The 25,747-nt window shown below is 43.2% G+C and overlaps 2 protein-coding genes across 6 annotated transcripts; both read left to right on the top strand.

The window, feature by feature from the left end:
- The first annotated feature begins 936 nt into the window (after positions 1-936).
- Positions 937-8,200, top strand: SRD5A3 (steroid 5 alpha-reductase 3). 3 transcript variants are annotated; one of them, XM_049831831.1, is made up of 5 exons: positions 937-1,158; positions 4,040-4,191; positions 4,612-4,806; positions 6,129-6,251; positions 6,785-8,200. In XM_049831831.1, exons 1-5 carry the CDS (start codon positions 968-970, stop codon positions 7,042-7,044), a joined length of 921 nt encoding a protein of 306 aa, XP_049687788.1. In that variant the 5' UTR covers positions 937-967; the 3' UTR covers positions 7,045-8,200. The 3 variants fall into 3 exon arrangements, with proteins under 3 accessions (XP_049687788.1, XP_049687797.1, XP_049687808.1); XM_049831851.1 differs by lacking the exon at positions 937-1,158 and adding an exon at positions 1,179-1,998; XM_049831840.1 differs by lacking the exon at positions 6,129-6,251.
- Positions 8,201-9,019: 819 nt separating this feature from the next.
- Positions 9,020-25,725, top strand: TMEM165 (transmembrane protein 165). Of its 3 annotated transcripts, XR_007509898.1 has the most exons (8): positions 9,020-9,264; positions 10,688-10,913; positions 13,514-13,689; positions 14,553-14,735; positions 17,596-17,701; positions 21,759-21,824; positions 23,168-23,435; positions 23,643-25,725. XR_007509898.1 is itself a non-coding variant. In XM_049831812.1 (6 exons), exons 1-6 carry the CDS (start codon positions 9,076-9,078, stop codon positions 19,255-19,257), a joined length of 957 nt encoding a protein of 318 aa, XP_049687769.1. In that variant the 5' UTR covers positions 9,021-9,075; the 3' UTR covers positions 19,258-19,927. The 3 variants fall into 3 exon arrangements, 1 of the variants encoding a protein (XP_049687769.1); XR_007509895.1 differs by lacking the exon at positions 21,759-21,824; XM_049831812.1 differs by lacking the exons at positions 21,759-21,824; positions 23,168-23,435; positions 23,643-25,725 and adding an exon at positions 19,181-19,927 and having other exon boundaries at positions 9,021-9,264.
- Positions 25,726-25,747: the final 22 nt, after the last annotated feature.

Raw genomic sequence — 25,747 nt, 5'->3', positions numbered from 1 at the left:
GACATAAAATCTTATTTTACTCTAAAGCATTGATAAGTACTAGCATAAGTACGCCCACACTAAACATCATTACTTTTCTTATAGATACTATGAAGAGTTTGAAGTATCTTTCACTATCTCCTTGGAGGCAGCGAGTCAGATAATCGACTCAAGAGATATTTGGTCAGATAAACCAACACCTGAACCCTTGCCAAGAAACATCCCGGTTTCTCTTACGAGGGGAAGGCTCGACCCGCATCCCTGCATGCACGCAAGAGGGATGCAGCAGGACGTTTTTCACTGGGGGTCAGAGGGAACCCTCTGCCTTTGATGCCAAGCCGGTGTGGCTTCTTGATTTCCCAGGGCAGAAGAAAGGCAAAGAAAGCCTCTCCTCTCGTGTAATGGCAAACCCGGTATTACTAGAATAAGATTCTGACTACGGGACCCCACATGCAGGGAACACGGAGGAGGTGGCTGTGACGGGTAAGCATGCCCTGGAGATGAGCCCCGAAAGGGGAACTCGGCGCGACGGCAGGCAGCTGCAGGGAGGTTGTTCCCGGTTACTGGAGGAGACCACGGCCTAACGAGCGGGTTCGTTGCTCCCCAGCCTCGTTAAACCTGCGGCAGCTTCCCCCCCGCCCCCGAATCTAAGCGAAAAGAGATGACGGAGCTCAGAGCAAACGCCCCAGGCGGCACGAGGTAAGGTTATAAATCGAGATTTCCCCCACCCCGCTATTTCGGGCGCCAGCTGCAGGGGCAGAGCGCAGCCACGGCGGCTCCGGGACCCGCCAGGACCCACCCGCCCACCGCCTCGGCCGAGCCCCGCTTTTCCCGAGAGCGGGCAGAGGAAGCGGAAGCGCCGCCGCCGCCGCCGCCAGGCCCCGGCCGCGGCCCGCTCCGCCCAGCGCCGCGGAGGGCGGCCGGGGCCGTGCCCGGGGCCGGTGCAGGGAGCGGGGCCGTGCCCGGGAGCGGGGCCGTGCCCGGGGCCATGCCGGCGGTGCTGGCCGCCGCCTGGTCCCTGCTGGCCGCCGCCTTCCTGGCGGCGCTGGCGCTGGTGCCGCGGCTGCGGCGGGCCGGCGTCGTCTCCGGCCTCCTCCAGGATCTCGTTCGCTACGGGAAGACGAAGCGCGGCTGCGGGCAGCGCCCGGGCTGGCTGCGCCTCCTCCAGGTGCCCAAGAGGTGAGGGGGCGGCTTGGAGGGCTGCGCTCCCCGCTGCGGGGCGGGCGCCTGCCGCCACTGCTGGCCGCCTTAGGGCCCGGCGGCACGGCAGGAAGGAGCTGTGGACGCGTTGCCGTTACCTCAGGGGCAGATGTGGGAAAACCAACGGCCAGCGCAAGTGGCGTCGCGTGTTTTGATGGAGTCGGGCTCGGGCTTTCTGCGGAAGCGTTGCTCTCTTCTCACGGGTGGGGAACCGAGGAGCACAGAGGCGGCGATCGTGCGGAGTCCGTGTGTTCCAAATGGGAGCAAAAGCCGAATCCCTTGAATCCCAGTCCCGTGCGGTATCAGCGAAACAAACCTTCCTGCAAGGCTCGGGTCGGGGACCTGGGAATATGGATTCCTGAGGGTAACTGTGACTGTGCAAATATGCTGCGGGTTTACTGTCTTAAACCGATGCCGAGTCATCGCCTTCCTCCTTCTTTAAAATGGGACTTAGGATACTACTAGCAGCATGTTAACGTAACAGTCCGGACCCTGCACGAGCAGTCGCTAATAAGGCAAAGGAACCGCTGGGTTATCCAAACACGTCTCTTAATGGATGTTTAATAGGATGAAAGGGGAAAACCCCCGCCATTTACAGCTGTCTATACGTTACTGGGATTTCATCGTTTTTGACTGGCTGAGATTCACAACTAGAACTAGCCTTTGACATGAACGTAGGCGCCACAGCATCTTGCAAGGCCGGCAGGACAAGACTGGGAGGCTACTTAACCCAAAGATCCGATCGCCCCTAATGCAGTGATCTTGTTATCACTGACACATTTTATATACATAGCTTTCAAACCAAATGTTAAAAAAAAGGTTTGTGACTCAGCATGTTATTCATGGAAAGGCTGTAATGTAGTGACTTGGTTATTAGGCTTCTGGTTACAGAAAATACCCAGGGATGTGTTTAAGCTCTGCACTACCCTCAGCAAAAATAAGGGCTCGTAAAGGCTTTATCTTCATTGCAGCGTACTGCAAAGTGCCACATTCTTAAGGTAGTTTCTCGTCTGAGTTGACCTTTCTCCAACAGAAGTTTCCCACCACCCTTTCTTAGGGAAGATGGTGTCTGAAGATGTGGCTTTTTCAGAAAATTGGTCTCAAGCCCTCAACGTCTACAGAGCAATTCTGTTGCTTGAGTAGGGAACCCATAACGCTGCTAGCTGAAAGAATAGAGAACATCCCGAAGGTAGCTGTTGAGGCATTTTGTGTTTCCATTCATCTGTGTCTTGTTTCCAAACAGTTATTGTACTTTCACTAGCCTGGGCTTAGTTTTTAACTTTGCCATTCCATCTTGTCAAATGTTATGATTCATTTTGGGTTGGTTTGACAAATAGTGAACACTCCTCTCCTTGAGGGATGACACATGTACTTACTGCAGTGCTGGATCGCTCTGTAGGTCAGACACATCCCCAGCGTAACTGGGATTGCTGAAGGCTCGCAGGACATGTCTGTGCTAAGCTGGCAGGGCTTGTTTGTGTGCCAGTAGCAAAAAGCAACACGTGTGGAGAAAGTTCTCTAGCGAGTGATGAGACAGCAGTCCACTGAGTAACAGGACAGCAGGGAAAGAACTTGAAACTTGGAGGTGGCATTGAGTTTTTATCAATATACAAGTTCTGTTTGTCTTCTAAGCAGAAAATGAGGAAGAGGGAATAAATTTTGTTTCTGCTGTTGCAAATCAGCAGAGTGAATGTTGCTGCCTCTGGTAGGAGATGGAACCAAGGAGGAGAAGTTATCTGAAGTGGCTACCAACTGCTAATGGGCAAGGTGCTATGGAGTGTGCAGGGATGCTTGCTACCTCTGTGATTCTGACTTGGCCTCTGTATTCCTGTTGAGAGATACCTGAGCTGCTTTGGGAAGGAGTCACTTTATTTGGTTTCACTAAGTAAGGGTGTTGTACCCCTACACTCCCCCAAAAGAAAAGTTTGCATGTTCCAGAGAAATACAGTCTTCTCTGACTATACAGTTGTATTCTAGTTTTGTACCAATAGTCACATTGTCAAGATGAAGCCAGCAGCATATTCTGGAGGTACATATTTCATCTCTTTGCAGGTGTTTCCAGAGGTCCTGATTTTTATTCCTAGCCAGAGGGACTTTCAGTTTTAAAAGCAAATGGAAATACTGGATCACTTAGTTGGAGCTGGATATCATAGGCTGTTTAACTCTATGCAGTTATCCGTCTTGACTGTAATGTCTTGCATTTCAGTAATACATAATATGCTTTTGTAAGTGCATTATGGGGTTGGGGGTTTCTTTGTTTTCTTCAAAAAACCCGTGTGGTTTTGCCTTGTAATCACCCAGTGGTATTGGTGGACTCTCCTGTGTTTTTTCCTATATGATTGTTGCAGGCCTTGAATTTGCAGAGGGACAAGATGTTTTAGTGTACTGCTAAGTAATTACTTCTGGGTGCCTTTTACCATCTGCATTTGTCATTTATGAACTTTAATACATCATGTAATGCATCCACTAGAACTGAGGAAAGTGGGAGCGCTGCTAGGCGCAACAGCCTGGAAATGCCCAGAAAATTAATTTGGATGTGCTTTCAGTGGTGTAAATTATGAAGAAGAAGTTGTGCACATCATGATTAGTTGTGAGCATTGAGGAATACCTTTGCGGTGTGTAGTTCACGCTTTCTTCTCTTTAGTGCAGCTATGGTTAGTGAGATAAGCTCAGTTAGAGGTTATTCCAGGCAGCATTTTGCTGGGGGAAGAAGGTGTTAGGGTTATTCCTGCTTGGTACCACTTATTGATGTGGGGACCAAAAGGGAATGTACTCACCATCAGGCAAGCACGTACTGCAGGTACATTTCCAATTAAGGAATGATGAGAACATTAACTAAGACCCCTTTTTGTTCCCACAGGTGGTTTACTCACTTTTATGTGGTTTCTGTGCTCTGGAACGGCTTTCTGCTGATCAGGCTTTTCCAAGCCGAGTTCCTTGGAGGATCGCTCCCATCATGGATTCGGCATGTGCACCACTCTCTTGGCAGAGATTCTCAGAGTGAGGACACGGGCAAGTATTCCAGATATTATGATGCAGCCATACAAATATTAGAAAGCTGCACTACCATCCTGTGCTGAATTTGTATGCTTCAAGTGCTACTTCATCAGCTGCTTTTAAACTAGGCTTCAAGTGACTTTCCTGGAATACCAAGTCCCTTTGTCATTATTCAAGGTAGAAATCATTCTAATTTATGGATGTGATGGCTTTCAGCAGTGCTTTTAGCAGAAGGGGCTGTTAGCACCTTCCAGAAGTAATCTTGCTGAGGTCAGCAGTGTCTCACATGTACAAATACTCTCCCTAGTGCTCAGTTAATTTAAAATGAAGGTAAAATTTTGCTGTGGGGAGGGGAAAAATAGCCTTTTTGAAGCACTGTTGGGGTTAAACTGTTCCCCTCTGTCTCAAAGCTGCTATTTTTTTATCTGCAAGCAGATAGTGAGCACTTTTCTGTACTCCTGGTTCTCCTGCTGCTTTGGTTGCATAGCTGTCGAAGACTTGCAGAATGCCTGTGGACCAGTGTGTTTTCCAATGGTGTCATCCACATCGTGCAGTACTGCTTTGGACTTGGTTACTACGTCGCTGTTGGCTCAACTGTGCTATGTCAAGTGCCTACTAAGGTCAGGAATGGTAAGTGCCTGCTTAGTTATTACCAAAGATGCAGTTTTGCTCCCATTTGTTTCCATCATGGCAAATGGTTTCAGAGGGCTGCTTGTATGAGAAGTGTGTTAATTGATGAGACGTAAAAATACTTACTGGCATAGTTCAAAGTAACTATGTTTCCGTATATCACATAATCAGCCAGCATTATACACACACACAGACACACGCAGTTTCATGTTAACCATCACTGTTACCTCCTGAAAGACATCTCACATAGATGCTTTCAGGATTGTTACCAATCAGTTTTGCATTGAGATATGCTTTATGAAGGACAGTAATAGGTAGCAGTTCTCAAATGCCACTATGCAACTTCAGTTCTCAAACTGGAGTTTGTTTTTTTTTGTTGTTGTTGTAAGCTTTCCTGTAAGGCAAGTCTGCAAGGCTGTCTTGGCCACCTCCTTTGTTTTCCATTAGGAACTCACCACTGCCCTGCTTTCCGTCTGTCAGTCTTTTCTTTCCCTCGGTACTGTAATGTCTCCATTAATACAGCAGAAATTTGAATTATATGACTTCTTTCTGCCAACACATTCCACTGAGTCTCACAACTGAGCTGCTGTTCCCCTGCACGGATGAGCCATGAGCTGATTGTAGCACTTCCCCCATGACTAATTTTTGTAAGGTGGTCATTACCAAGTATGTAACTTCAGTGAAGTTTTTAACCACTTCCAACCACATCAGCTCTAGTTTAATCCAGTGGTTTTTTAAAAGAACCTTCAGATCTCCTACATGTAGACAAGGCCTTTTTCTTTCTGAACCTGTCTTCTACTTTTCACATCTTGTAGATTCTTGGAGATGGTGTATTGGCTTGTACATTGGAAATCATCCTTAATACAGTTAACATTTCTTTTGAAGGCCTAAATGGTTCGCACTGTTGGGGGTGTAGGTATGTTTGTAGGTGTATGTATCTCACTCACTGTGAAGAAGACAAACAACGATGTACTTGTATGTTGACTTGAGCCATGACAACATCTTTAATTAGGATGATAAGAATTACAAACAATGTTGAATATTGAGGTCTTAGACTATCAATTATGTATCAGTTGTACATGATGCTGTACCTCAAGCTACTGGATTAAAAACTAGATATTTTTAGTAGAGAGTGGTTAAGGGAAATGAACTACCAGCCAAGCATTTAAATGATGCAGGATTTAAAAGCATCTTTCAAGGGATTAGAGGCTCACTACTAGAATTTTGTAAGACAGTAACATTTAAAAAGGTATACAATGTTTTGGGAAGATGCTTGGGAAGGTATTTCCTGGCCATACATTAATGAAACATATTTCATTCAGGTAAGGAGCTTTCTGTGCATATCTGCTGGTATCACATTGTAGGAGTTACGATGTACATTTGGGCCTCTCTTCACCAACACAGATGTCTTGTCATTCTAGCTAATCTTAGAAAAAGTAAATCAGGTAAGATGTTTCATTTCTGCCAACCATTTCCTTAGGTAATTTTTTCCTGGTTGTTTCAATAGGCTCTGTAGCTTCTAATACCTTAAAACATGAATATTTTTCAGTTCCTGTAGTATGGCGCTCTCTATGAGACTTTCAGTAGATTAAATGAGGCTGTTTGGAAAAGAGATCTGGTGGCTGAATAGGGGGTGTGTGTGTGTCTGTGTCTGTATATATAGTTTTACAGAACTTAAAATGAAGGTCTAGCTGCTAGTATCCTAAGGACAGGCAGATGCTAATGCTTAGGACTTGTGGTACTCCTCGGGGACCTCATTTCTGTCTCCATGTGGGCTAAAAATAGGTTTCCTTACTCTGTATTTGCGCAAACAGCCAGAGTTGGCATCTTATTTCATTAAGAAGTGCAAAGCTGCCAGATCAGATGGAGGTGAATGATGATGATAACTTTAAGGAGCAAGTTGTTCTGTAGTGCGTAGAAGAGAAAAGTTTGTTTAATGCCTGTTGTTCTCAACTAATTTCTTCCTCTTTGCTTGCAGGGAAGGTCGTAAGTCTGAGCCACAGTGTGCCTTTTGGAGACTGGTTTGAGAGAGTTTCATGCCCTCATTATTTTGCAGAGCTCCTCATATATGTATCTATGGCCATCACGCTTGGATTTCACAACGTGACGTGGTGGTGTGTAGTGATGTATGTTCTTTTTAACCAGGCACTGGCTGCTGTTTTGTGTCATGAGTTCTATCAGAAAAACTTTAGCTCCTACCCAAAGCATCGAAAAGCATTTATACCATTTGTTTTTTAGAATATTTCTTTTAAATTATCTTTAGTGCAAACGAGGAAACGGTTTTCTATAAGGGAATAAGAGATTTACAGTGTATTAAAGCCAAGGTAAGACCACACACTTGCTTTAATTCTAGCTTAAAAGCTCATAATCTTAATGATAATCTCATCCGTGTTACTGATTTATGTGGGGAAATGTAAAGTCTCTGCATATCATACAAGCTAAAAAAAGGTTTACTGAAGACCTTAATGCAAACTGAAGAGATGCTAATTGGCTCTTTTCTGTTTTATAATTATATCTTAGGCATAAAACACTTGCTGTTTTGCAGTGAGCCCAAATACATGTACGTGAAAACTGTGTAGTGAAAGGAGGGTGCAGGGAATCATTTGAACTACTGTATTTCATGCCTTGTCTAATATTTAAGCATATTTTTTTCCTAGTCTTTTTTCTTTGAATCACTTCAGAGGGAGGCAAATTGTGTATTGTCTTTCTGTGCTTCCCTGTTGATAATTAAAACGAGCCACTGCTTTATAACTGCAAGCACAAAAAACCGGTGGAGAAAGCTCCGGTGGAGGAATGACTCATGCTCAGCAGTGGGGATAAACAGGCCCATTCTCTGCATTCTCTCTTCTGCACCAAAGTGTTTTCATTCATTGATGAAAACTCCTTGTTTATCCCTAAACTGGGAAGATCATGGAAGGCAATCTGTCTAGAGTGACAGTAGAAGAGAATTTGCAAAAAATTAATGTTCTTGGTTACGGTTCTGTCGTCCTTATAGTGGGTTATTGGAATCCCTTGTGTGTTAGAGGGGGCAGTTATGCAGGATGACCACAACCACGACTACGCGGGTTTTTAAACAGCCTGTGAGAGCAGATGTAACAAACTGCCAAGGCAGAGAACACATGGAAACCAGTACCTGACAAGTGTTGCAAAGAAATTCTTCACTGGGGAGATGATGTCACTCAGCACAGAGGTTTATTTGCACTTAACCATTGAATATTTTGGTCATTTTCATGGTACTGGAGTGAATGATCAGTTTCCGTGATGTAGCATATGGATGCTGGTGTTTCAGCATGTTTTCTACTCACATGCGTATGTTATTTTGTATACGAGAAGAATTTTTATATACTAAAGTGTATCTTATGAATACCGAATTAAAACAGTTTATTACACCTTCTATTTCCACTTTGTATAATTTTTCAAAATTGAGCTGTGTATCTGCAAAACACGAGCAATTACTTCGCACAGAGTATCGTCCTCCTCCTGGCTCTCGCAACCCTCTCTCCGCCGACACTTCCATAGCTTCAGTTCACCGTGCAACGTAAACAGCCCTGACTTGGGACCGCATCTTTCCTCATATTATTTTTTTCCTTAGTGATTCTCGGGTGCCTCCTTGAGCCTGCCTCCAAGCATCTCCCGTTTTACTGGCGTTCGGGGTCCTGTTTACTAGGCTGTTAACTGCTCCTCGGGGAGCACATTCCTGTCCTCGGCCTAGGGACAGCGCCGGGGTGCACGGCCCTCCTCGGGTCACACATACCCAAAACGCTGGGTTTTTAGAAACCTGGATGTGCCCAGGCCCTTTCCGTGCATTCCACCCCCTTCTTACGCAGCCGTTTTGCTTTCCGTCCCTCGGCGCCCTTTCCTTGCCCGTAGGTGACTCCGAACGGAGGAGGGACGGGCTTCGGCTCGCCCGCTCCCCCGGGAAAGCCGCACGGCCGCCCTGCGCCTCCCCTCTGGACGCCGGGAGCCGGAAAAACGGGCAGAAACACAACGCCCGGGATCTCATCCCGAGGGCGGCCGGTCGCAGCGGGACCCTCCCCGCTACAGCCCGTTCCAGCGGAGCGAAGCGGAGGGCGGGGCTAGGCGTCCATCAGCGGCCGCCGCAGCCAATCGGCGTGAGCGCGGCCCCGCCCCGCCAGGCCGGGCCGTTTGCAGGAAGGGCTTGGGGGACGGTTGCGGGGCCGCGCGGTGACGCGGCGCCTTTAAGAGGGGCCTCGTGCCGTACTGCCCCCCCCCGCTCTCCCCTTCCCCTCACCGCCGCGCTCGGCCGCCATGGGCTCGCCGCCGCCGCCGTCCCCGCCGCCGCTCCCGTGGGCCGCCGCGCTGCTGTTCGCTGTCTCGTTGTTGTTGGCGGCCCCGCCGGGGCTGCGAGCCGCTCCGGAGGAAGAACCCGGCAGGAAGAAGGAACCGCCGCCACCGCCGGCGGTGGCGGCGGCGCAGGGAGCCGAACCCAGGGCTGAGGTGAGGCGGGGACGGGGGGGGGCAGCGCCGGCTGCCTGCGCGAACCTCCGTTCCCTCAGCCGGGCCCCGGCCTGCAGGACGCCTCGCCTTTCGGAGGCCATCGGACTCCCAAATTCCCCGCTTTTAGCAGAAAAAGCATTGTTCCGGCGTGAACAATGGGCTAATGCTTTTTTTTTTTTCCCCCCCACCACATAAACATTTTTGTGCCCTGCTTGCTTGCATGCTGAGGGGAGGAACCGACCTCTCCAGGTCGTCTTCCTCACAGAAGCAGGCTTTATTACGACTCGAAACCCGCCAGTTTTTTTTCCTCGACGTTTAATTGCTTTGCGTTAAAACTATTTAAACGGTGGTGTTGGTTAGGGGATTCTAGTGCCGGGGGATCATACAGAGGGATGAAGAAATTACTAACGTGTATGGTTTGACGTAGCATGTAGAAGCATACCAAGTTTTAAATGGCAAAACCAAAAATTTACAGCACTGCTAAAGGTGAAGGAGCTCTGCGAAATTACCGTGTATCATATAGAGCATGGAAACTTTCGAATTTCAAAACCAAAACCTTACAGCACTGCTAGAAGTGGAATGCTGGGAAGCCACGATGTTAGAACACGTTGCAGTCTGTCTCTGCTGGTAGATGTGCTGAAACAAGTTTTCTTAGCCGTTTCTGGTCAAGTATGTGAACATCGACTTCCTTGTTTTGGGTCTTGCTTTTGATTGTAGATATCTTAATCTCTGTAAAAGTCAACACTACACTTGAGTAGGTGAGATCTGGAGTGTGCTGGTCCAGTTTGACCATTGGAAAGTCTTAAAGCTAGTTTTCAACAAACATAGGGTATGTGCAAAAAAAAAAAAAGCTGATGAAAACATGCGCAAATTGTTAATGTGTCTGAGATGCAAAGATTCTGCAAGGGAAGAAAGTGATTATGACAGTTTTAGAAAGGACTTTGTATTTCTCCTAATCTATTTTAGTCACCCAATTTTGGTTTGAAGAGTTTAGTTCTTTATATCAGAAAATGGGTTTTTTTGTCAAGGTCATAAAATAAATAGCCAGTGATTGTAAAGACAGCGATATTAGAGCTGAACTAAAGCAGCTTTCCCCATATTCTGTTGTAATAGTGGTTCTCATGTTCTGATAATAGTGTGTGCAGTGAAGTACTGCTTTAATAATCGGTGCACAGTCTGATCTTGCCAAGTGCCTAACTAGTGATTTGAGGTAGGTGGCAGCCAGTAACTAGTTAATGATCATTAATGCTGCCTGAGAGGTGTATACTTAAAATGTCACACTATGCAGTATGGTATGACAGGAGAAACACAAGGCTCAGTATGTCTGCAAACTAGCTATTGAAGCCTAATTAACTAGTGGGGTTTTTGTTGTTTTTTGTTGTTTCCCCCCCCCCCCCCCCCCCCCCCCCCCCGGCTCTTACAGAAGGGGTCCTCGCCAGTTGCTCCAGTTCACATTGTCAATGAAGAGTCAGCTGACAAGACTAATTTGGGCTTTATTCATGCATTTGTGGCTGCTATATCGGTCATCATCGTATCAGAACTGGGGGATAAGACCTTCTTCATTGCAGCCATCATGGCAATGCGGTACAACCGTTTGACTGTACTTGCTGGTGCTATGCTTGCCTTGGGACTGATGACGTGTTTATCAGGTTAGCACTCATTTTTTTTTGCTTCATCACTTAAAACGTGCTGGGTACGTATTTATCAATAAATCTTAATTGAAATTAAAATGAAGGTAGTAGGTATGTGCAGTCTTCTGTTTTGAGGAGAATGTGAAGATTTTCCTGGGGACCATGGCTCAGATTGAATATTTAGGCTCTTACCTCTAATGAGGTGTTTGTGGTCCTTAGACCTCAATATGAATTTAAGGAAGAGGAATGGAATTGGGAGCCTAAGCACTTCCTTGATTTTGGGGCTGCTGGTTTCCTTTTTATGTTTAGCTCCTGTTAAATTAGAGTGCCTAAAGGGAATGTGGGAGTGACTTCTGTTTTTCCTCCTAAGGCGACAGATTCTTAATATGATGACAAATTTGCCTCGTCTGACTTGTATCCCCATATGTGTAGCTGTTTGGATTTGTGCTGGGAGCTGCATAAGTGGAAGATGACATTCTGCCACGATCCTTTGGGATGGGCGGTACTGACAAAGCCAAGAGCTGGGTGGGAAGCGAGCTGTCAGGAGGCATTTGAACCTGTAGCTGTGGGTGCTTGCGTAGCTGTGATCGTAAAATGGAGCAGCCTTCAGGTGTATCAGATGCAGCATGAATTTTGTTGTATGCACGCTCATTTCTAACCATGCCCATTTCAGAAATAATTGAAATAGTGTTCGTTGGTTTCTATCCACTGGAGACAGCCGATTAACTGGCTTCAGGGTTCTCAGCAAGTGTTTCTATGAATGGGTTTTGGGTGTGTAGCTGTTGCTATATATACTGCTGCAATTATTATTGCAGTCTTAGAGCAGTTTCCATTTGCACTGTGTGTAATGATAGCACTGTATGAGTTTCTTCTATTACTCTACTTAATCTAACAGTCTTTGACTCTTCTTCCACTTCTGCACTGCTTGCTTCATTTAATGTTGTTTAGTATCATAGGTGATGTGCTATTCTTTAAATCTTGCAATCTCTTTTCACCTGCCTGTTACGGCTCTTTCTTTTTCTATACTAAGTCTTTCTTCACATCTTCTTGATGCTGTTTCATAAAAGCTTTCTTTTCTGTTTTATCCCCCAGTTTAGAGGTTCCCAACTATTTCTTCCATTTCAGAAAGGAGCCTTTTTTTTTTTTTTTTTTTTTTTTTTTCCCCCACCCGTCTCCCCTCTCTCCACTGCCCTTGTTTTATACAAGCTATGTCTGGAAATTCCTGGGGGGTTTGCCCACCTTGATTTCATGAAAACACGCTCACTTAAACTTAATAGCTCCAAGTAATCACTACTTGGGGTGTTTTTTTCAAGCTGTGCCTGACAAAATAAGCTGCCTTAGCATTCTGATGATTTCATTATATCTATGGTTGTATATGCAAGTAATGCTAAAAAAAATTATTAAATATATTTTTGTATAGTTTCTTGCGTTGCTTTGCTTTAGTATTTTCAGTCTTTAAAAAGAAGTTTAGTTTAACTCCTTCTGGTTTAATTAGCTGTTTAACCAATACTGTTATTCATGTATGTATGTACTGTGTTTGCTGATAGTACAGCCTGATTAATTTTGGTATCATAGTCTTACTTTTGGTAGTGGCAGTCCAGATCAATTTCCAGATTATGTAATAACTTCCAAGTGCATTTTTCAACTAAGAAAGTGTTCAAGAAAACACACATGGTAGTATCCTTTCTTTTAGCTAATTGCATGTGGAGTAAATCAACAGGGACAGTTGTGAGTGCATGGTCCAAGCAGCCTTGAACGTTAGGTGTGGAGTTTTAATTTCCTTTCATTTATACAGGCCGTTTTTGTCCAAAAATGCTAACTAGTGTTACTTTGTGAAGAAGTACTTTGTCCTGGATACATATTTCTTCTTATTTGAGAACTAGTTTTGGCTTAGTTTGATCACCTTCGATACCCATAAAAGTAGATGCACTGTGGAGGTAGCTTTTTGGTCTTTGGGTGGGATCAGTGCTTTTAAATTAAAGGAAGATCAAAGTTGTCATGTTGTGTATTTGTGGGGAGTGTGGGGGAGAAGGGAATAGTAGTAGCATGCAGGTATTTGCACTTGGCAAAAGAAGACAGGCGTGGATCCACGCAGCTGGATGATTTGTGGGTATGTCTGGTAGATTTAACTTGTAGAAAATCTCATTCTAACTTTATCTGATAAATAAAGTTATTGGAAAGATATGCTATCCAACATGTAGTCATATATAAAAACGGAATTAACTGGTATACACTGTGACTAATCTAACATGATTATAGATGATAGTTTCATGGCATGCTTGGAGAAAGGCAGGACTTGCATAGTCCTTGATGGGAAAGATAAAGTTGCTTGGACTGGCTCTTGGGAATAGCAGCACATTAACTTTGCCTGGTATGCCTTGTCTGCGTGTTAATGGACTTCAGTTGCTGGCATGATTGGTAATGGTTGGAGTTTCTAGAGTGTTGTTATCATGAAAAAAAAAGAAGAAAAATATATAAAACTAATAAAAGACACAATATTTATCTACTGGTGGGTATTTGAATTGCAGACTTTGCTAGCAAGCATTTCTTAGATGTGGGAAAAACAATTCTGATCCTCATGCTTATTTTTTTAAATGACGCATTTGTTTTCTTTTCAGTTTTGTTTGGCTATGCCACCACAGTTATTCCTCGTGTGTACACATACTATGTATCAACGGCACTGTTTGCAATTTTTGGCATCCGAATGCTTCGGGAAGGCTTGAAAATGAGTCCAGATGAGGGTCAGGAAGAGCTGGAGGAAGTTCAAGCAGAAATTAAAAAAAAAGATGAGGAAGTAAGTCATCAACTTTCTGTGAATTGTGGTTGATGAAATAGAGCCATGACGCTGCAGAATAGCACTGTCCTGTTTGGGGTGTTCAGTTGTGTCTGTGATTGATAATATGACACAGAAAACGTGTGGTAAATGGGACAGAAGTGGCCCCTGGAGGCTGTTTCAACAGGTGATTCCTGTTCTGTGGCAAGCCTGGCTTCTCAGGGGAAAAGAGGCTTTGGCCATAGAGTGTGGGGTTTTTTTGTTTGGTTGGGGTTTTTTTTGTTTGTTTGTTTAAATGCATTGCTAGCAAAGAGGACATTAACAGTTTACTCTTGCCTCTACTTTTATTTCTTCTTATGGCCAGGCAGATTAATGCTGAGGTTTGTAATGTTGCAGCAAAAGTCTCTGTTATAATAACTTTCTAAATACACTGGTCCACTTCTAAGGAATAGTGCAGAGTATTAATCTTATTTCTTATTTATTTATTTATTTATTCAAATCCTAATAAGAGAGCCACCACTTGGGAAGAGGGGGATCCCTGCTTTAAAAATAGTAGGAAATCTGTGGTTAAAAATCAGGTGTCATTCCTACTGAAACTGCTGTCTTAGTGCAGGCAGTACAAGATGGACAATAACTGGAGGTTAGAGGTGATTACAAGTGTGTGTATATGTACACTCGTGTGTGCATGTATGTAGCTAGTTTTTTAAAATGGTATCTAATACAAGTAATACACTGATAATGCAGCAGTCACAGGCTAATAAAATTCCAGATACTAAATGGCTAGCTTTACTGTGTAAGTATTTCATTTGGGTTGTTTAGATGACATTTCTAATCTTACAGTTGTTCGGTTTGTTTTGTTTTGTTTTTTCCCTTGTCTTCCACAGCTTCAGAGAACTAAACTGTTAAATGGGCCAGGAGATGTGGAATCAGGGCCAGGCACCACTATACCTCAGAAGAAGTGGCTACACTTTATTTCTCCAATCTTTGTTCAAGCTTTTACTTTAACATTTTTAGCAGAATGGGGTGATCGTTCCCAATTAACAACCATAGTCTTGGCTGCCAGAGAGGTGAGTGTTGCAGAATGCTCGCTGTTCTTTTGCCCTCTTTGGGTTGCCTGTAGAGAAGTGAAGAGCCAAAATACTTTTGCAGGAGGTATCAGATTTGTACCTGCTGCCTTGCTGTGCCTTACTTAGTGTTACAGCTGTGCTGGGACCTGGAGATAAATGCACTGAGGCTCTGTGTAGTATTAAAACTATTGTTACGTGATTGGGACTGCACAGGCGTTTCTGGAAATAGTTGGTTTATACCATGCAGCTGAATACAATTGTTTTTTTGTTACAGTGCTGAGGGATGTTACAGAACAGATGTTTCTGTGATCTGTGCAGTCATACAGTTTTAACACAGTAGCTTTAAAGAGAGGCCTTCATCCCAGCAAACTTAAAGCTGTTAAAAAGTTACCTCCTTTTAAAAATCAAAGTGAATATGGTACAGTGTATAGAACTAAAATAAACTCTAAACTGCTGTGCAGTAAGTAATACTGTAAATGAAATTATATTAAGCATGATGATTGGAATGTGTATAACTGTATTATATTTAAAGGAAAATTAAAACTTACAGTCAACCTTGTAATAAACAAAAGTAGCTTGCCTGTGCTCTTTCATGCATTGAGATCATTTACATTTTTTCCCTAGGACTCATGCTTCTTTCAGTGCACTTTCAGACCTTCCCTAGGAATAAATCAGGGCCCTGTAATGAAGAAGACTGTAATCTGTAGGAATCTCTTGTCTCTATTACAGTGTAGGGAAGGTGCTTAGAGCTAACAAGGCAGGGAACAGCAGGATGATCTCATTGTTCAGGCAGTTACACGCCATCTTGGAAAACAAGGAACCGTTAACTCCCTTTTCCCAAGTTTTTATATGGTGCTAGGCAAGTTGCTGAAGCCCATCTTTGTTGTTGACTTCTGGTTTGTGTTTTCTGAGTGTCCCATTAGGAAGTGTCCATCAGACACTGGTCTGGTTTGTGAAGTGCTCAGCATTGCAACTAAAGACTCTGGGATGTTGTGCCTTTAGCATATGAAGTATTTGTGTAAGTGCTACAAAAACAAATACTACAAAAAATGAGTTGAAGATACCTTCATCTTGGCTTACCAAATCAGTGAATGATTATGATCTGTATCTTTTTTCATTTTATCTGTGGGATTGTTTTATACCCCTTTGTTTCATAATACATTCAGATAAATCTGTGTCTGTGAAGTACTAAGATACATAAAAGAAGAATTACAGAAATGCTTATGAGGAAAGAAATTATCTTTATATGGAGATTTGAACAGTGTGGTAAGTTGGCTGTGACCATACATTCTTCAGTGAAAAGAAAACAAAATACTACGTGACTGTTCATTAAGAAAGTAGTGTCCATCCTGTCATAACAAACAAATAGGGCTCCTTTGGAGGAAAAAAAGTGTGATAATTTGTCAGTCTTGGTGCATACACCAGCAGAATCAGTTAAGTTTGTCTGCATGAACCTAGTCCTGACAACAGTCCTTAAGAACTTGATTTTACACCTTAATAGTTTACTGTGTATAAGAATTGTTCATCTGTTTAAGGAAACAGAAAAGGAACTCTGCCGTGTCCTACTAGACTGGCTTTGCCGCAGCTGCTGCATCTGAGCACTTCTGCTCCTGGAGACACTATGCTGAGGGAAGCCATTGTAACTTGTTGCCTTCCAGGGACAGTTCTAGGGAATGGGGTGCGGGGCGAGATACACCCTCTGCCAGTGGGAGCTGTACAGGTAACTGCTGACCACAGGGAAACAGGGATGTCCAGGAAACTTTGGGTCCTGATCCTGGAGGCAAGTGTGTTCTGCTGGCACAGCCCTGCTTCTGACCTGCACTTCTTGGTGGTTTCCCACCTGTCCTCTGCTTGGTGCTTGTCACCTTTTCTCACTGGCTTGTAGTTTTGGTACTTTTAGCTAGTTGGTGTTATCTTCATACCATAGCATTTCTTAGGCAGTTTTGCTATTTGCCTATTAGAGATTTCATGCATTCCTCATGTGACAGCAGCAGCTTTTTTTTTCCTCTTGGAGCTAAAAGTCTCACAGAGATGTTCAGGAGACTCAACTCCACTTTCCCTCATTCATCTTTGTACAGCAGAAAGTCATGCTCCTACCTTGCCTTTGTTATTGGTCATTAAAAGATTGATTTCTGTTTTTAATGCTGAAGTCTTCTGTTTTATGAGGTGTTCAAAACATATGCTGCCCTTAACTGTGCAAATTGTAAGTAGATCTGAGAAACCTCTTTGCATAGTAAAGTCGTTCACATATTGAGTAGCTGTTTGTTACACAGTGTTTGAAAGCTGTCATTGACAATAAACTTTGAGAACAGTTTATTATCCTCCGGACTTAAATTCTTTCATACTTCCCTCTTTGGATGATCAGGGGAGGTCAGAGTGTAGAGCACAAGCTTGGGAAGCTGGACAAAGGAGTCGGAATGTTTTAGCTGCTGAAAGCTTTCATTTGCAGTTCATGGATTTATTTTTCTCTTTCTTTGTAATTAGGTTGGTGTTCTTCCAGCTGATGCATATTGTGTTTCTCAACAGCTGCCACCTTCCCTCTAGAGGTTTCTTAATTGTTTAAGTACAGCAGAGTGATTTCTAGATCTATATTTAACAACTCGAAGATGCTTCTCGGTTGAAACATGCCACGTGCTACTATATTAGTTAGGTTTAGATTTGTCTGTCTTGCTAGCTGATGTACACTGTTACTGGTCTTTAAGGCAGTGATGGATAGCAGAGCAAACACCGGAGAGTATCCTCCATGCTTGACCGTGTGCACCCAGGGAATCGAGGCATTGCTCCTCTATGGCAGGAGGTAGTTGTAGGACTAGTGGGTTTTCAATTGTGCTGATGTTTCCCTTCTGTGTTTTTTCCTCAGGACCCCTATGGTGTGGCGGTAGGAGGAACAGTGGGACATTGCCTATGCACTGGTTTAGCAGTTATCGGAGGGAGAATGATAGCACAAAAAATTTCTGTTAGGACTGGTAAGTGAAAACTCACTCTGACCGAAAAAATGCATTAATGCTGGTAATGTTTGTGGTCTAAATAACTACATGCTTGGGAACAGTGTTTCTCAAAACTTTTGGAAAACCCAAAAAGTTTTGTTTGTTTGTTTGTTTTTTGTCTGTGTCTTCCATTGTCACCCCCACCCCCTTCCGCCCCTCTTGCATAGTCAGCTCCCCCTTGCGCAGCTCATTCCTCCTGCCAGGCAGAGTCTGAGTGTGCTTGTAAGGGGTCTGGCCTTAATTGAACTTAACTGTTTACTGACTCTGATTTAAGGAATCAAAATGGGTATTGTAGCTGTTTAAAGATGGACACAGGTGAAACACATTTTGCTTCACTGTTAGCTAGCTTGTAGGAGACCAGAGGAAGGAAATACAGTATTTTGAATAGTCGGTATGTGTTGTTTGACAGTGGATAATGGAAATTCCGTCGCAATTCTGAGTGCAGACCTTCCAAGTGAGCAAGAGAACTGCATACTTACAAGTTATGCCAGCCATATAAAAGCTTTAAAAGCTACTCTGTGTGTGGCAGAAATGGTTTTTTTTTTCTCATACCTGCTATCTGTAACAGGAAGGAACAGTAAGGTTACATTGGGTTTTGGGTTTTTGGTTTGGTTTTTTTTTTTTCTTTAGATTAGGTTGCAGCTTGCTTCAACTGTCAATCCTGTGATGTAGTGAGATTTCTTGCTCCTGGCAAGGATTCTGTGAAGCGTCTTCCTATAAATATTTGTTCTGTAGTTGCAGAGGTTGTAAAAAAAACAACTTCACTGCAAAAAGTGAAACATGCATTCTGTTGTGTTTGTTTGCCAAGGAAATTGGTGATGAAATGCTAATATAACAATGATTTAATATGCTCCTAATAATCTCATTGTGGATCTTTGGCCACAGGAATAGCCTTATTAGATTAGAGGAAAGATCCATCTAGCCCATTAGTTTGTTCAGAGGAGAATAGGAGAACATATACAGTGGTGCTTTCCTGGAATACTGTCCCAGCCTCTAGCAGACTGTGGCCATTGCAAGCAGTTAATATTTTTGATACTGTCTCTTTCAATATAGTTACCTAAACTGTGCAAAAAATGCTAATTAGTATGTCGCTCTTAACTCATGGCCTGCTCCAGCATGAGAATATTGTATTTTATTTCCCCCCATACAGCCAAATACGCAACAGCAGGTGTCAACCTCAGTTTTATACTAGGTCAAGAAGTAAGAGTAAAACCAAGCTTCCTTCTAAGGACTGGAATATATTCTTGTAGATGGAGTTAGACAGTGGGATGGCATATTGGTTAGACATATGGGTGTCCTGACACTGAGCTAGAAATAATGTCCACTGTTTGCAGCATAAATTTTAAAGTAATGTTATTTGGGAATCAGACATTTAAAAAAAATAAGATTTGTAATGTGTCATGGGAGATACTTAACTTTCAGTATCTAATTTCTTTTTGGTTTCTATTTTCTTTTCAGTGACAATCATAGGAGGCATTGTCTTCTTAGCATTTGCATTTTCTGCACTATTTATAAGTCCAGACTCTGGTTTTTAAAAATTTTCATCGCTGCAAAAGAACAAGGATTGGAAGCATCAAGCAGCTATCCTTGTGCATTTTTGTATATAATGTACAGAATTATAGTTAAGCACTGAAGATGAGACACTGAACTTTTTATAGCGAATGATTCATGGGACTGACAGATTTCTGGACAGTTTCTGCAGTGGAGATCTGCTTATTGCCTGGTTTGTTTATTCTGTGGTGCCTGCTCCCTTGGTGGGACTAGTGTGGTTTTCTTGCTTGCGGGACCTGGCTCAGCTGAGTTTTGAGGATCTACTCATAAGTATCGAGGCTTCCTCTTTTCTTCCTCTGTTACACATGGCCAACTTTCCTGTTTCTTCAAGAGTTGATTCTTAAGGCTTCTTGAAGCAGACTTTGTCTTGTTCCATGTTGCTCAACAGAAGGTGTAAAGAAGGAAACTGCTAGCTCCCACCTCCAAAGACTTCAGTTCCAGGGTGCGCCCGAGTTGGATCTAAGCAACAAGAAACCTGGGAGCAGTTCCTATACCATTGAGTGGCTGAGCCACCAACAGAGAATTTTATAAACTTAATTTAGAGGGAAAACTTCTTAATCAGGGATTTTTATCAGGAAATTGATGTGTGGTGATTAACAACCTACCCCATATTCAATATGCAATGTCTGGAGGTGGTATTATTTGACCTTTTTTTTTTTATTTTGAAATACTAAAGTATATGGAAAGTAATAACATGGTCCAACTTAACAATGTTCCGTTCCCAGGATTGAACAATAATGGAATTCTTAGATTTAGATGTGTTCCGGTTTTTCTTTCTAGGAATAGAAATGTAATCTGGAAGAGTATTAATAAAACATAGTGTCTTCATTTGAGTTATTTTCAGTATTGTTTTTGATGATTCGCGTAATTCCTGCCATAAATGTTTACCTAGTGATTATGTACTTAAGGTGAGGAAATTTTACTAAATTTATTTTGGATACTGATAAATGCCAGTGTTATAAAGACTTTGAAAATGTTGATGGCTGAAGATCCATGGCTTGCAGAAATACCTGCTTTTCTCTGCTCTTCAGTGATGATTTGGATTCTGAGCTAATGACTTAGATAACCCACTAAGATCTACTCAGTGACAGTCTTGTAAAACAGAAAATATGGTTTCTAATATTATGAATCTGCCTTTTATTGAAGCTGAAGTAATACGGAGCATTACAAATTTGACCATTCCATTTGTAGCTCACAAACAGAGCAGTCCCTAATCCTTCTCTTAGGTTTCTCTGCCACAAAAACCCCTTAATGCCACATTTCTCAAACTCTTTAAGACTGCAGCAGCGCAATGCCTGTCATGCACAATGGTATGAAAACAGGCTAATTTCAGGCTCCAGGTCTAAATTGTCATGTCTTGGCCTGATGGAAGGGTGCTGCTGGCAGTACCATCGCTAATTACTAGGTGAGGCACTGCCTTGGTTTGGTTTTGCGGTTTTTTGGTTTCTTTGGGTTTTTGTTGTGTTTTGTTTTCTTGTTGAACCAAACATAGCCAAAAGCTGCAGCCTCTTCTTTCTCACAGCCTGGAAACACACACTCTGTCCCTGGCATGTTTCAACTCCTGCTCAGAGGGGATTTGTGGCAGAGGTCATGTTAAAACAGGGCAGGAACAGGGAACTGAAAATAGGGAAGAGCCTAAACTTTTAACTGTTTGCTGGACAACTGCTTGTTGTATTAATCAGAAGTGGAGCCGCTGGGCTACAGTATGTTTATACAGATGTGTCCTGGGTAAAGGAACTGTGGTGCTGCAGTTCCTCCTGCTGAAAATTCTTGCTTAAAATCCAGAAAGCCAGACTGATTGGCCATATTCTAGTAGAAGCCATACAAACTTCATATGCGCTGCTTAAAGCTGTTTTGATATGAAAACAATTAGTATCAACAGAAAAATGAAGCTATTTAACGTGTTGTCGGTAGAGGTAAGTGTGAAGTTGCAGAACAAATCTCTGCATCTTCCACATCTATATTTTACTATTACAACCTTATACATGATGCTAAGCACTGCTTCTGACCAGTCACAGCAATGTATTTGGCTGTTCTCTAATGCTAGCTAGGCAGGTAGGAGTGAGTTTGAATAGTGGTCTCTCTCTCTTTTTTTTTTTTTTTTCCTTCTTTTAAGCACAAACATTGACTTATGCTTGGAAATCTATTATGAAATTATACAGCTCATGAAATTATAGTAAAAGCTTTGAAAGGTGCTTTAGTAGTTGCTGCTAGTTACAGTGATTTAATGTTGTCAAGTGCCTGTTGGAATTTCTCACAATTTAAAGCATCTAGTCGGGATGTAACCGAAGCCTGTTGAGGGTGATGGAGGACTCCACTAATGTATTTTTAGCAGCACTGTGCCTGCTGCGCTGTCTCTAGCATAAATGGTGTCCTTCCACAGCGTCTCAGAGCGCTCGCACCCTGGCCATCTCTCTTGCCTGTCGGCTGGTTCAGGGGTTGGGATTTTAGCAGCTTTTGTCATACTTCTGTCTTGTATTTCTAGTGCATTGTCATCGGAGAGGTGTGTGGTGCTGTTCTGTCTCAAAATACCTGGATACTTGAGATACAGGCAATATCTTGACTGTGTGTGTGGGTGTGTATATATATATATATATATATGTACATAAAAATAAAAAAGTGTTTTGCCCTTTAGGGTGAGTTTGCATCAAAAACTTCCAGATTTTGTTAAAGCCTTTCCTTTGCCCATACTTTCCTTAAAGTAGTGGGTCTTAATTGAAGAGGTAGGTATGTTGTTGGTAAGATGAAGCAAGCCTTCTTACTAGAGCTAAAACATTTTGGGAGAATACGCGCTGGGTCGCTGGCCCCTGGGCTGGAACACCCTGTGCAGGAGGTGCTGAGGGCAGAACATGGGAAGATCTGGACTGATGCTGCAGTCACTTGTGATGCCCTCTGAATTCAGCGGGTGGGGATTTGAAAGCTAGGCTTTTGAGAATTGAGATGCTGATGCATGTCAGCAATAATTCATTCCCTGCCCCTCCTTTCTCCACCCTGTACCTGAAGTGGAAGTTACTGATCTCTTAGTAAAAGAAACTGTCCCTCTACTTCTTATACCAAGAGATAAAGTGGGAACCATGGGGCATGTCTATCTGACTGTGAGCTGCGCAGTTCAGTAGGCTCATGTATTGCACCTTCATCAAACTTCTTCCTCCTTGGTGAGCTGCAATGTGTTTAGCAGCACAGCTGGGCATGTGGGAACAGATTATTTTGTCTTTTCAGCAGCCTGCTGTAGCTCGGGCTTCCTCTCTTCTGAGATGCTGTCCTGCCAAGTTATTTACCAGCTTGCAGGAGCATTAAGCCTGTGTGTTAAAGCACTGAGGCTGAGGAGAACCTGTGCATGATCGGGTGGGGGGGTGGGGAGATGATGTGATGTTTATAGAGATGCTCAAGCCATGAAATTGTAGCCAAGGCATTGGGGAGGGTAATTCAGTGCTTTTTGGCTGCATCAGCTTGCTCACGTGGAAGAAATACAACTGCACCTGTAGTTCAGTCCTGCAGTGGCAGTGTTTGAGCTGCTCTCAGGTAGGTTGGAGAAGCCATTTGCAGGCTGGGAATTACAAGATCTCAAGGTTCAAGATGACAGAGCAGGTTTGATGCTGTACTGGTGGGGCAGCGTGTCACACACGGCTTTATAAATGCTTCTGTCCTGAGGCATTATGCATGGCCATGACCTAGATGGTGGTACTTTTGGGGAAGGAGCTGGTTGGTGTATTAGCCAGCCAAGGCCTGGCTTTTCAGGAAGAAAATACAGAAAAAGTTTAAATAATACTGCTCTTTCGTTTTTAAATTGAGGTAAGTCTGGGGGTTGCCTTGCATTTTAGAACATGAAAGAAACACTTAACTAGCTAAGGTTTAAATTGCCACAGTGCTATGCAATTTTTTGTTCTTTTGTAGCTGGAGAACGTGAAATACAGCGAGTGTTTAAGGGAAGGCTCTGCAAATTCTTGCATCTGCAGCATGGGAAATAAATAGGCAACTGTCCACCACAGGTTTCCCATCTGCCCTGCAGCTCTCCCTGCTGAGGTGGGATGCAGCTGATTTCAGTCACGGCCAAAGGAACCTCCAAAGCAGCCACTAAAGCAGGAGTTTGCATCTCTGACTGCATGTGCACACAGCAGAGGTTTAAAAAAAGTGCACACTGCCTGCAACTACTCGTTTCCAGGTGAGAGAAACAAAACGGAGATGATGGTCAAGTCTACTGGGATGAGAAAATCTCACATCAATTGAGATGCTTAAAATGAGAAAAGCTTGTGCTTGTTATTTTCAAAGGTGCCTATTCCCAATCCTTAGGTAAAGCCTCATTACACTGTATGTGGCAAAGTGCAATAAGCAAAGATTACAGCAAACTTCTAATCTTCCATTGTGCCAGGACAAAGTTTTTCGAAGGAAACCTATTGAACCAAAGTACAGGTCCGGTTCACAAGCAAGCCTGCTCTTCCTAGGGCCATGCAACCAGGTATGTATATGCTGGGCTGCTGCTTGGGCTTGCTGTTTTGAGATACACTAGTCAGATACCAAGCCTGGAAACTTGGAAAGTTACAGAGGGACTGTATCCAGCAAGTGCTGTAGGAGGCAGCCTGCTGCCACGCAGGCTTCCCTCACCTCAGCTGCACCTCCAGCTCAGGGCAGGCTGCGCAGCAGCTGGAACGCTGCCACCGTATTCATGTGAGCAGTTTTACAACACATTTCTAGAAAGGGGTTGGTGGTTGAGCCTACTTACGTCTTAGTCCCAGATACTGTATATTAAACAAAAAAGTCTCTGATCTTGAATTAAGAGGATCAGGCAGTTTCATCCTAATGTAACCCGAGTTATCCTTAATTTCCAGAGACGGGGAAATAATGACGTAATGGCCCTTGCCGTACTGACATAGCATTTTTCCACAGATGACCTCGTACAGCCCCTGAAGTCAGCACCCTTGGCAAGTTACAGCGACAGGCTTTTGCTAATGTAGACACGGGTGATGTTTAACCCCTAAGATTCTCCATCTACATGTGGCACATACTATAGATGTGTATTTCTTCTGGATTATTTAAATTTAGTTCCAAAGTGAAAATATAGTTGCCAAAGAGTCTTGACAGCGACAGACACCCTGTGCTACAAAGAATGCTCGTAAGACTGTGGACATTTTTGTTCTTATTACGTGTTACCCTCAAATAGCTGAAATCTTCTGGAATTTATATCACTAATGCCTGAGGCTCAGAAGTAAAGTGCAACTAACCTTTGGATTGCTAATCTTTACAAGTACTTAACAGCTGCATTCTCATATAAGCATGTTTTTTGTTTCTAAGCTTGCAAGACAGCAAACTGCCATTGAAAAGCATTGCTTCAGGTGTGGCAGCAGTTGCAATTACAGCTCTTCTTCTTGATAGGTTTATGGAAAAATATATTGATATTTCCAAAGTTCAGTTTTAAGAAAACTGATAATCTTTCTTGCTACCTGCTATTGGTCATATCGCTGGTGGGTGTTGACAGTTTTTAACTACAACTGCAGCACTTCTATAGCTAATTTTGTTTTGACACCTGGGGCACAGGGGGCTTATCGCATGTAGAAGTAATATACAACTTGCACAAGTATTATTTAATTCCCAAAGGCAAAAGATGAGTATCTTCACATGGGCATCTAGTGTGATAGTACAAAAAGAACTGCAGACTGTAAAAATGGCTAAGCATATTTACCATTTTCTCTAGGCATTCTGCTTCAATTACAGGATATCCTTTCCTCCCACCCTTCCTTGAACATTTAATTAATTTCAAATCATTAATGTTTACATTTTGATCAGTGCAAAAGGATCAGGGAGAAAGTATTAGACCACCCTGACAGGTTGCATGTTATCACACAGCTTTTCAAAGCAAGAGCTGCGTGCTCTGAACGAGTTGAGCTCCCAGCTAAATTCAAGTCTCTGCTTCCTTTTTTGGTGGCATAGCTGACATTTCAGATCATCTCTACTCCTTTGAAAATATTATTCTTTGACAATTCACCAGCAGAAGAAATACCCAGGGAGGGGAGTTGAAAGAATTAAAGAAGGGTGTTTTGCCCATGCCATAAACTGAGGGAAGGGCTGTGCTTGATAAACCCTCCCGTGCACATGCAAACGCTCTGCAGTGCTGCTCCATCATTTAAAGAGAACAGCAACTGTACACATGAAGATACAAAAGTAGTTTTAAGTTCTGCATGTTCCAACAAGTGCTGTGTAAGTAAATTCCAAGCCAGTAATATAAATACACAAATCAAAGGTCTCTAGCCTTTAGAGTGGGGCATCAATTTATAAAGAGATACAGAGAGAAGACAAGAAAAAAAATACAGTATGCGTTTTTTACTGAAATCTCACAAGTAATTTGTCTGGGTAGGGGAGAGAAGATAAAATCGACATCAAGCAACTTCTCACAAGTTGGTTCTGTAGGTGGGGGAGAGAGAGTGCCTTTGTGACAGTCGTGGGAAGAAGGGTAAGAGAGTGCTTCACTGTGAAACTTGG

Source organism: Accipiter gentilis, chromosome 3 (assembly GCF_929443795.1).
Source record: "Accipiter gentilis chromosome 3, bAccGen1.1, whole genome shotgun sequence".
NCBI lineage: Eukaryota > Metazoa > Chordata > Aves > Accipitriformes > Accipitridae > Astur > Astur gentilis.
Note: the sequence above shows the minus strand (reverse complement) of the source record. Positions and strands in the feature narration are given on the sequence as shown.

Bases quoted from the DNA above. Each gene is read 5' to 3' on its own strand.
- SRD5A3 (XM_049831831.1), top strand. From the start codon at position 968: ATGCCGGCGGTGCTGGCCGCCGCCTGGTCCCTGCTGGCCGCCGCCTTC. The intron at 4,192-4,611 runs GCAAGTATTCCA...ATCTGCAAGCAG, and splicing joins TTCTCAGAGTGAGGACACGG to ATAGTGAGCACTTTTCTGTA. The intron at 4,807-6,128 runs GTAAGTGCCTGC...TATTTCATTCAG, and splicing joins GCCTACTAAGGTCAGGAATG to GTAAGGAGCTTTCTGTGCAT.
- TMEM165 (XM_049831812.1), top strand. From the start codon at position 9,076: ATGGGCTCGCCGCCGCCGCCGTCCCCGCCGCCGCTCCCGTGGGCCGCC. The intron at 10,914-13,513 runs GTTAGCACTCAT...TTTTCTTTTCAG, and splicing joins ACTGATGACGTGTTTATCAG to TTTTGTTTGGCTATGCCACC. The intron at 14,736-17,595 runs GTGAGTGTTGCA...TTTTTTCCTCAG, and splicing joins TAGTCTTGGCTGCCAGAGAG to GACCCCTATGGTGTGGCGGT.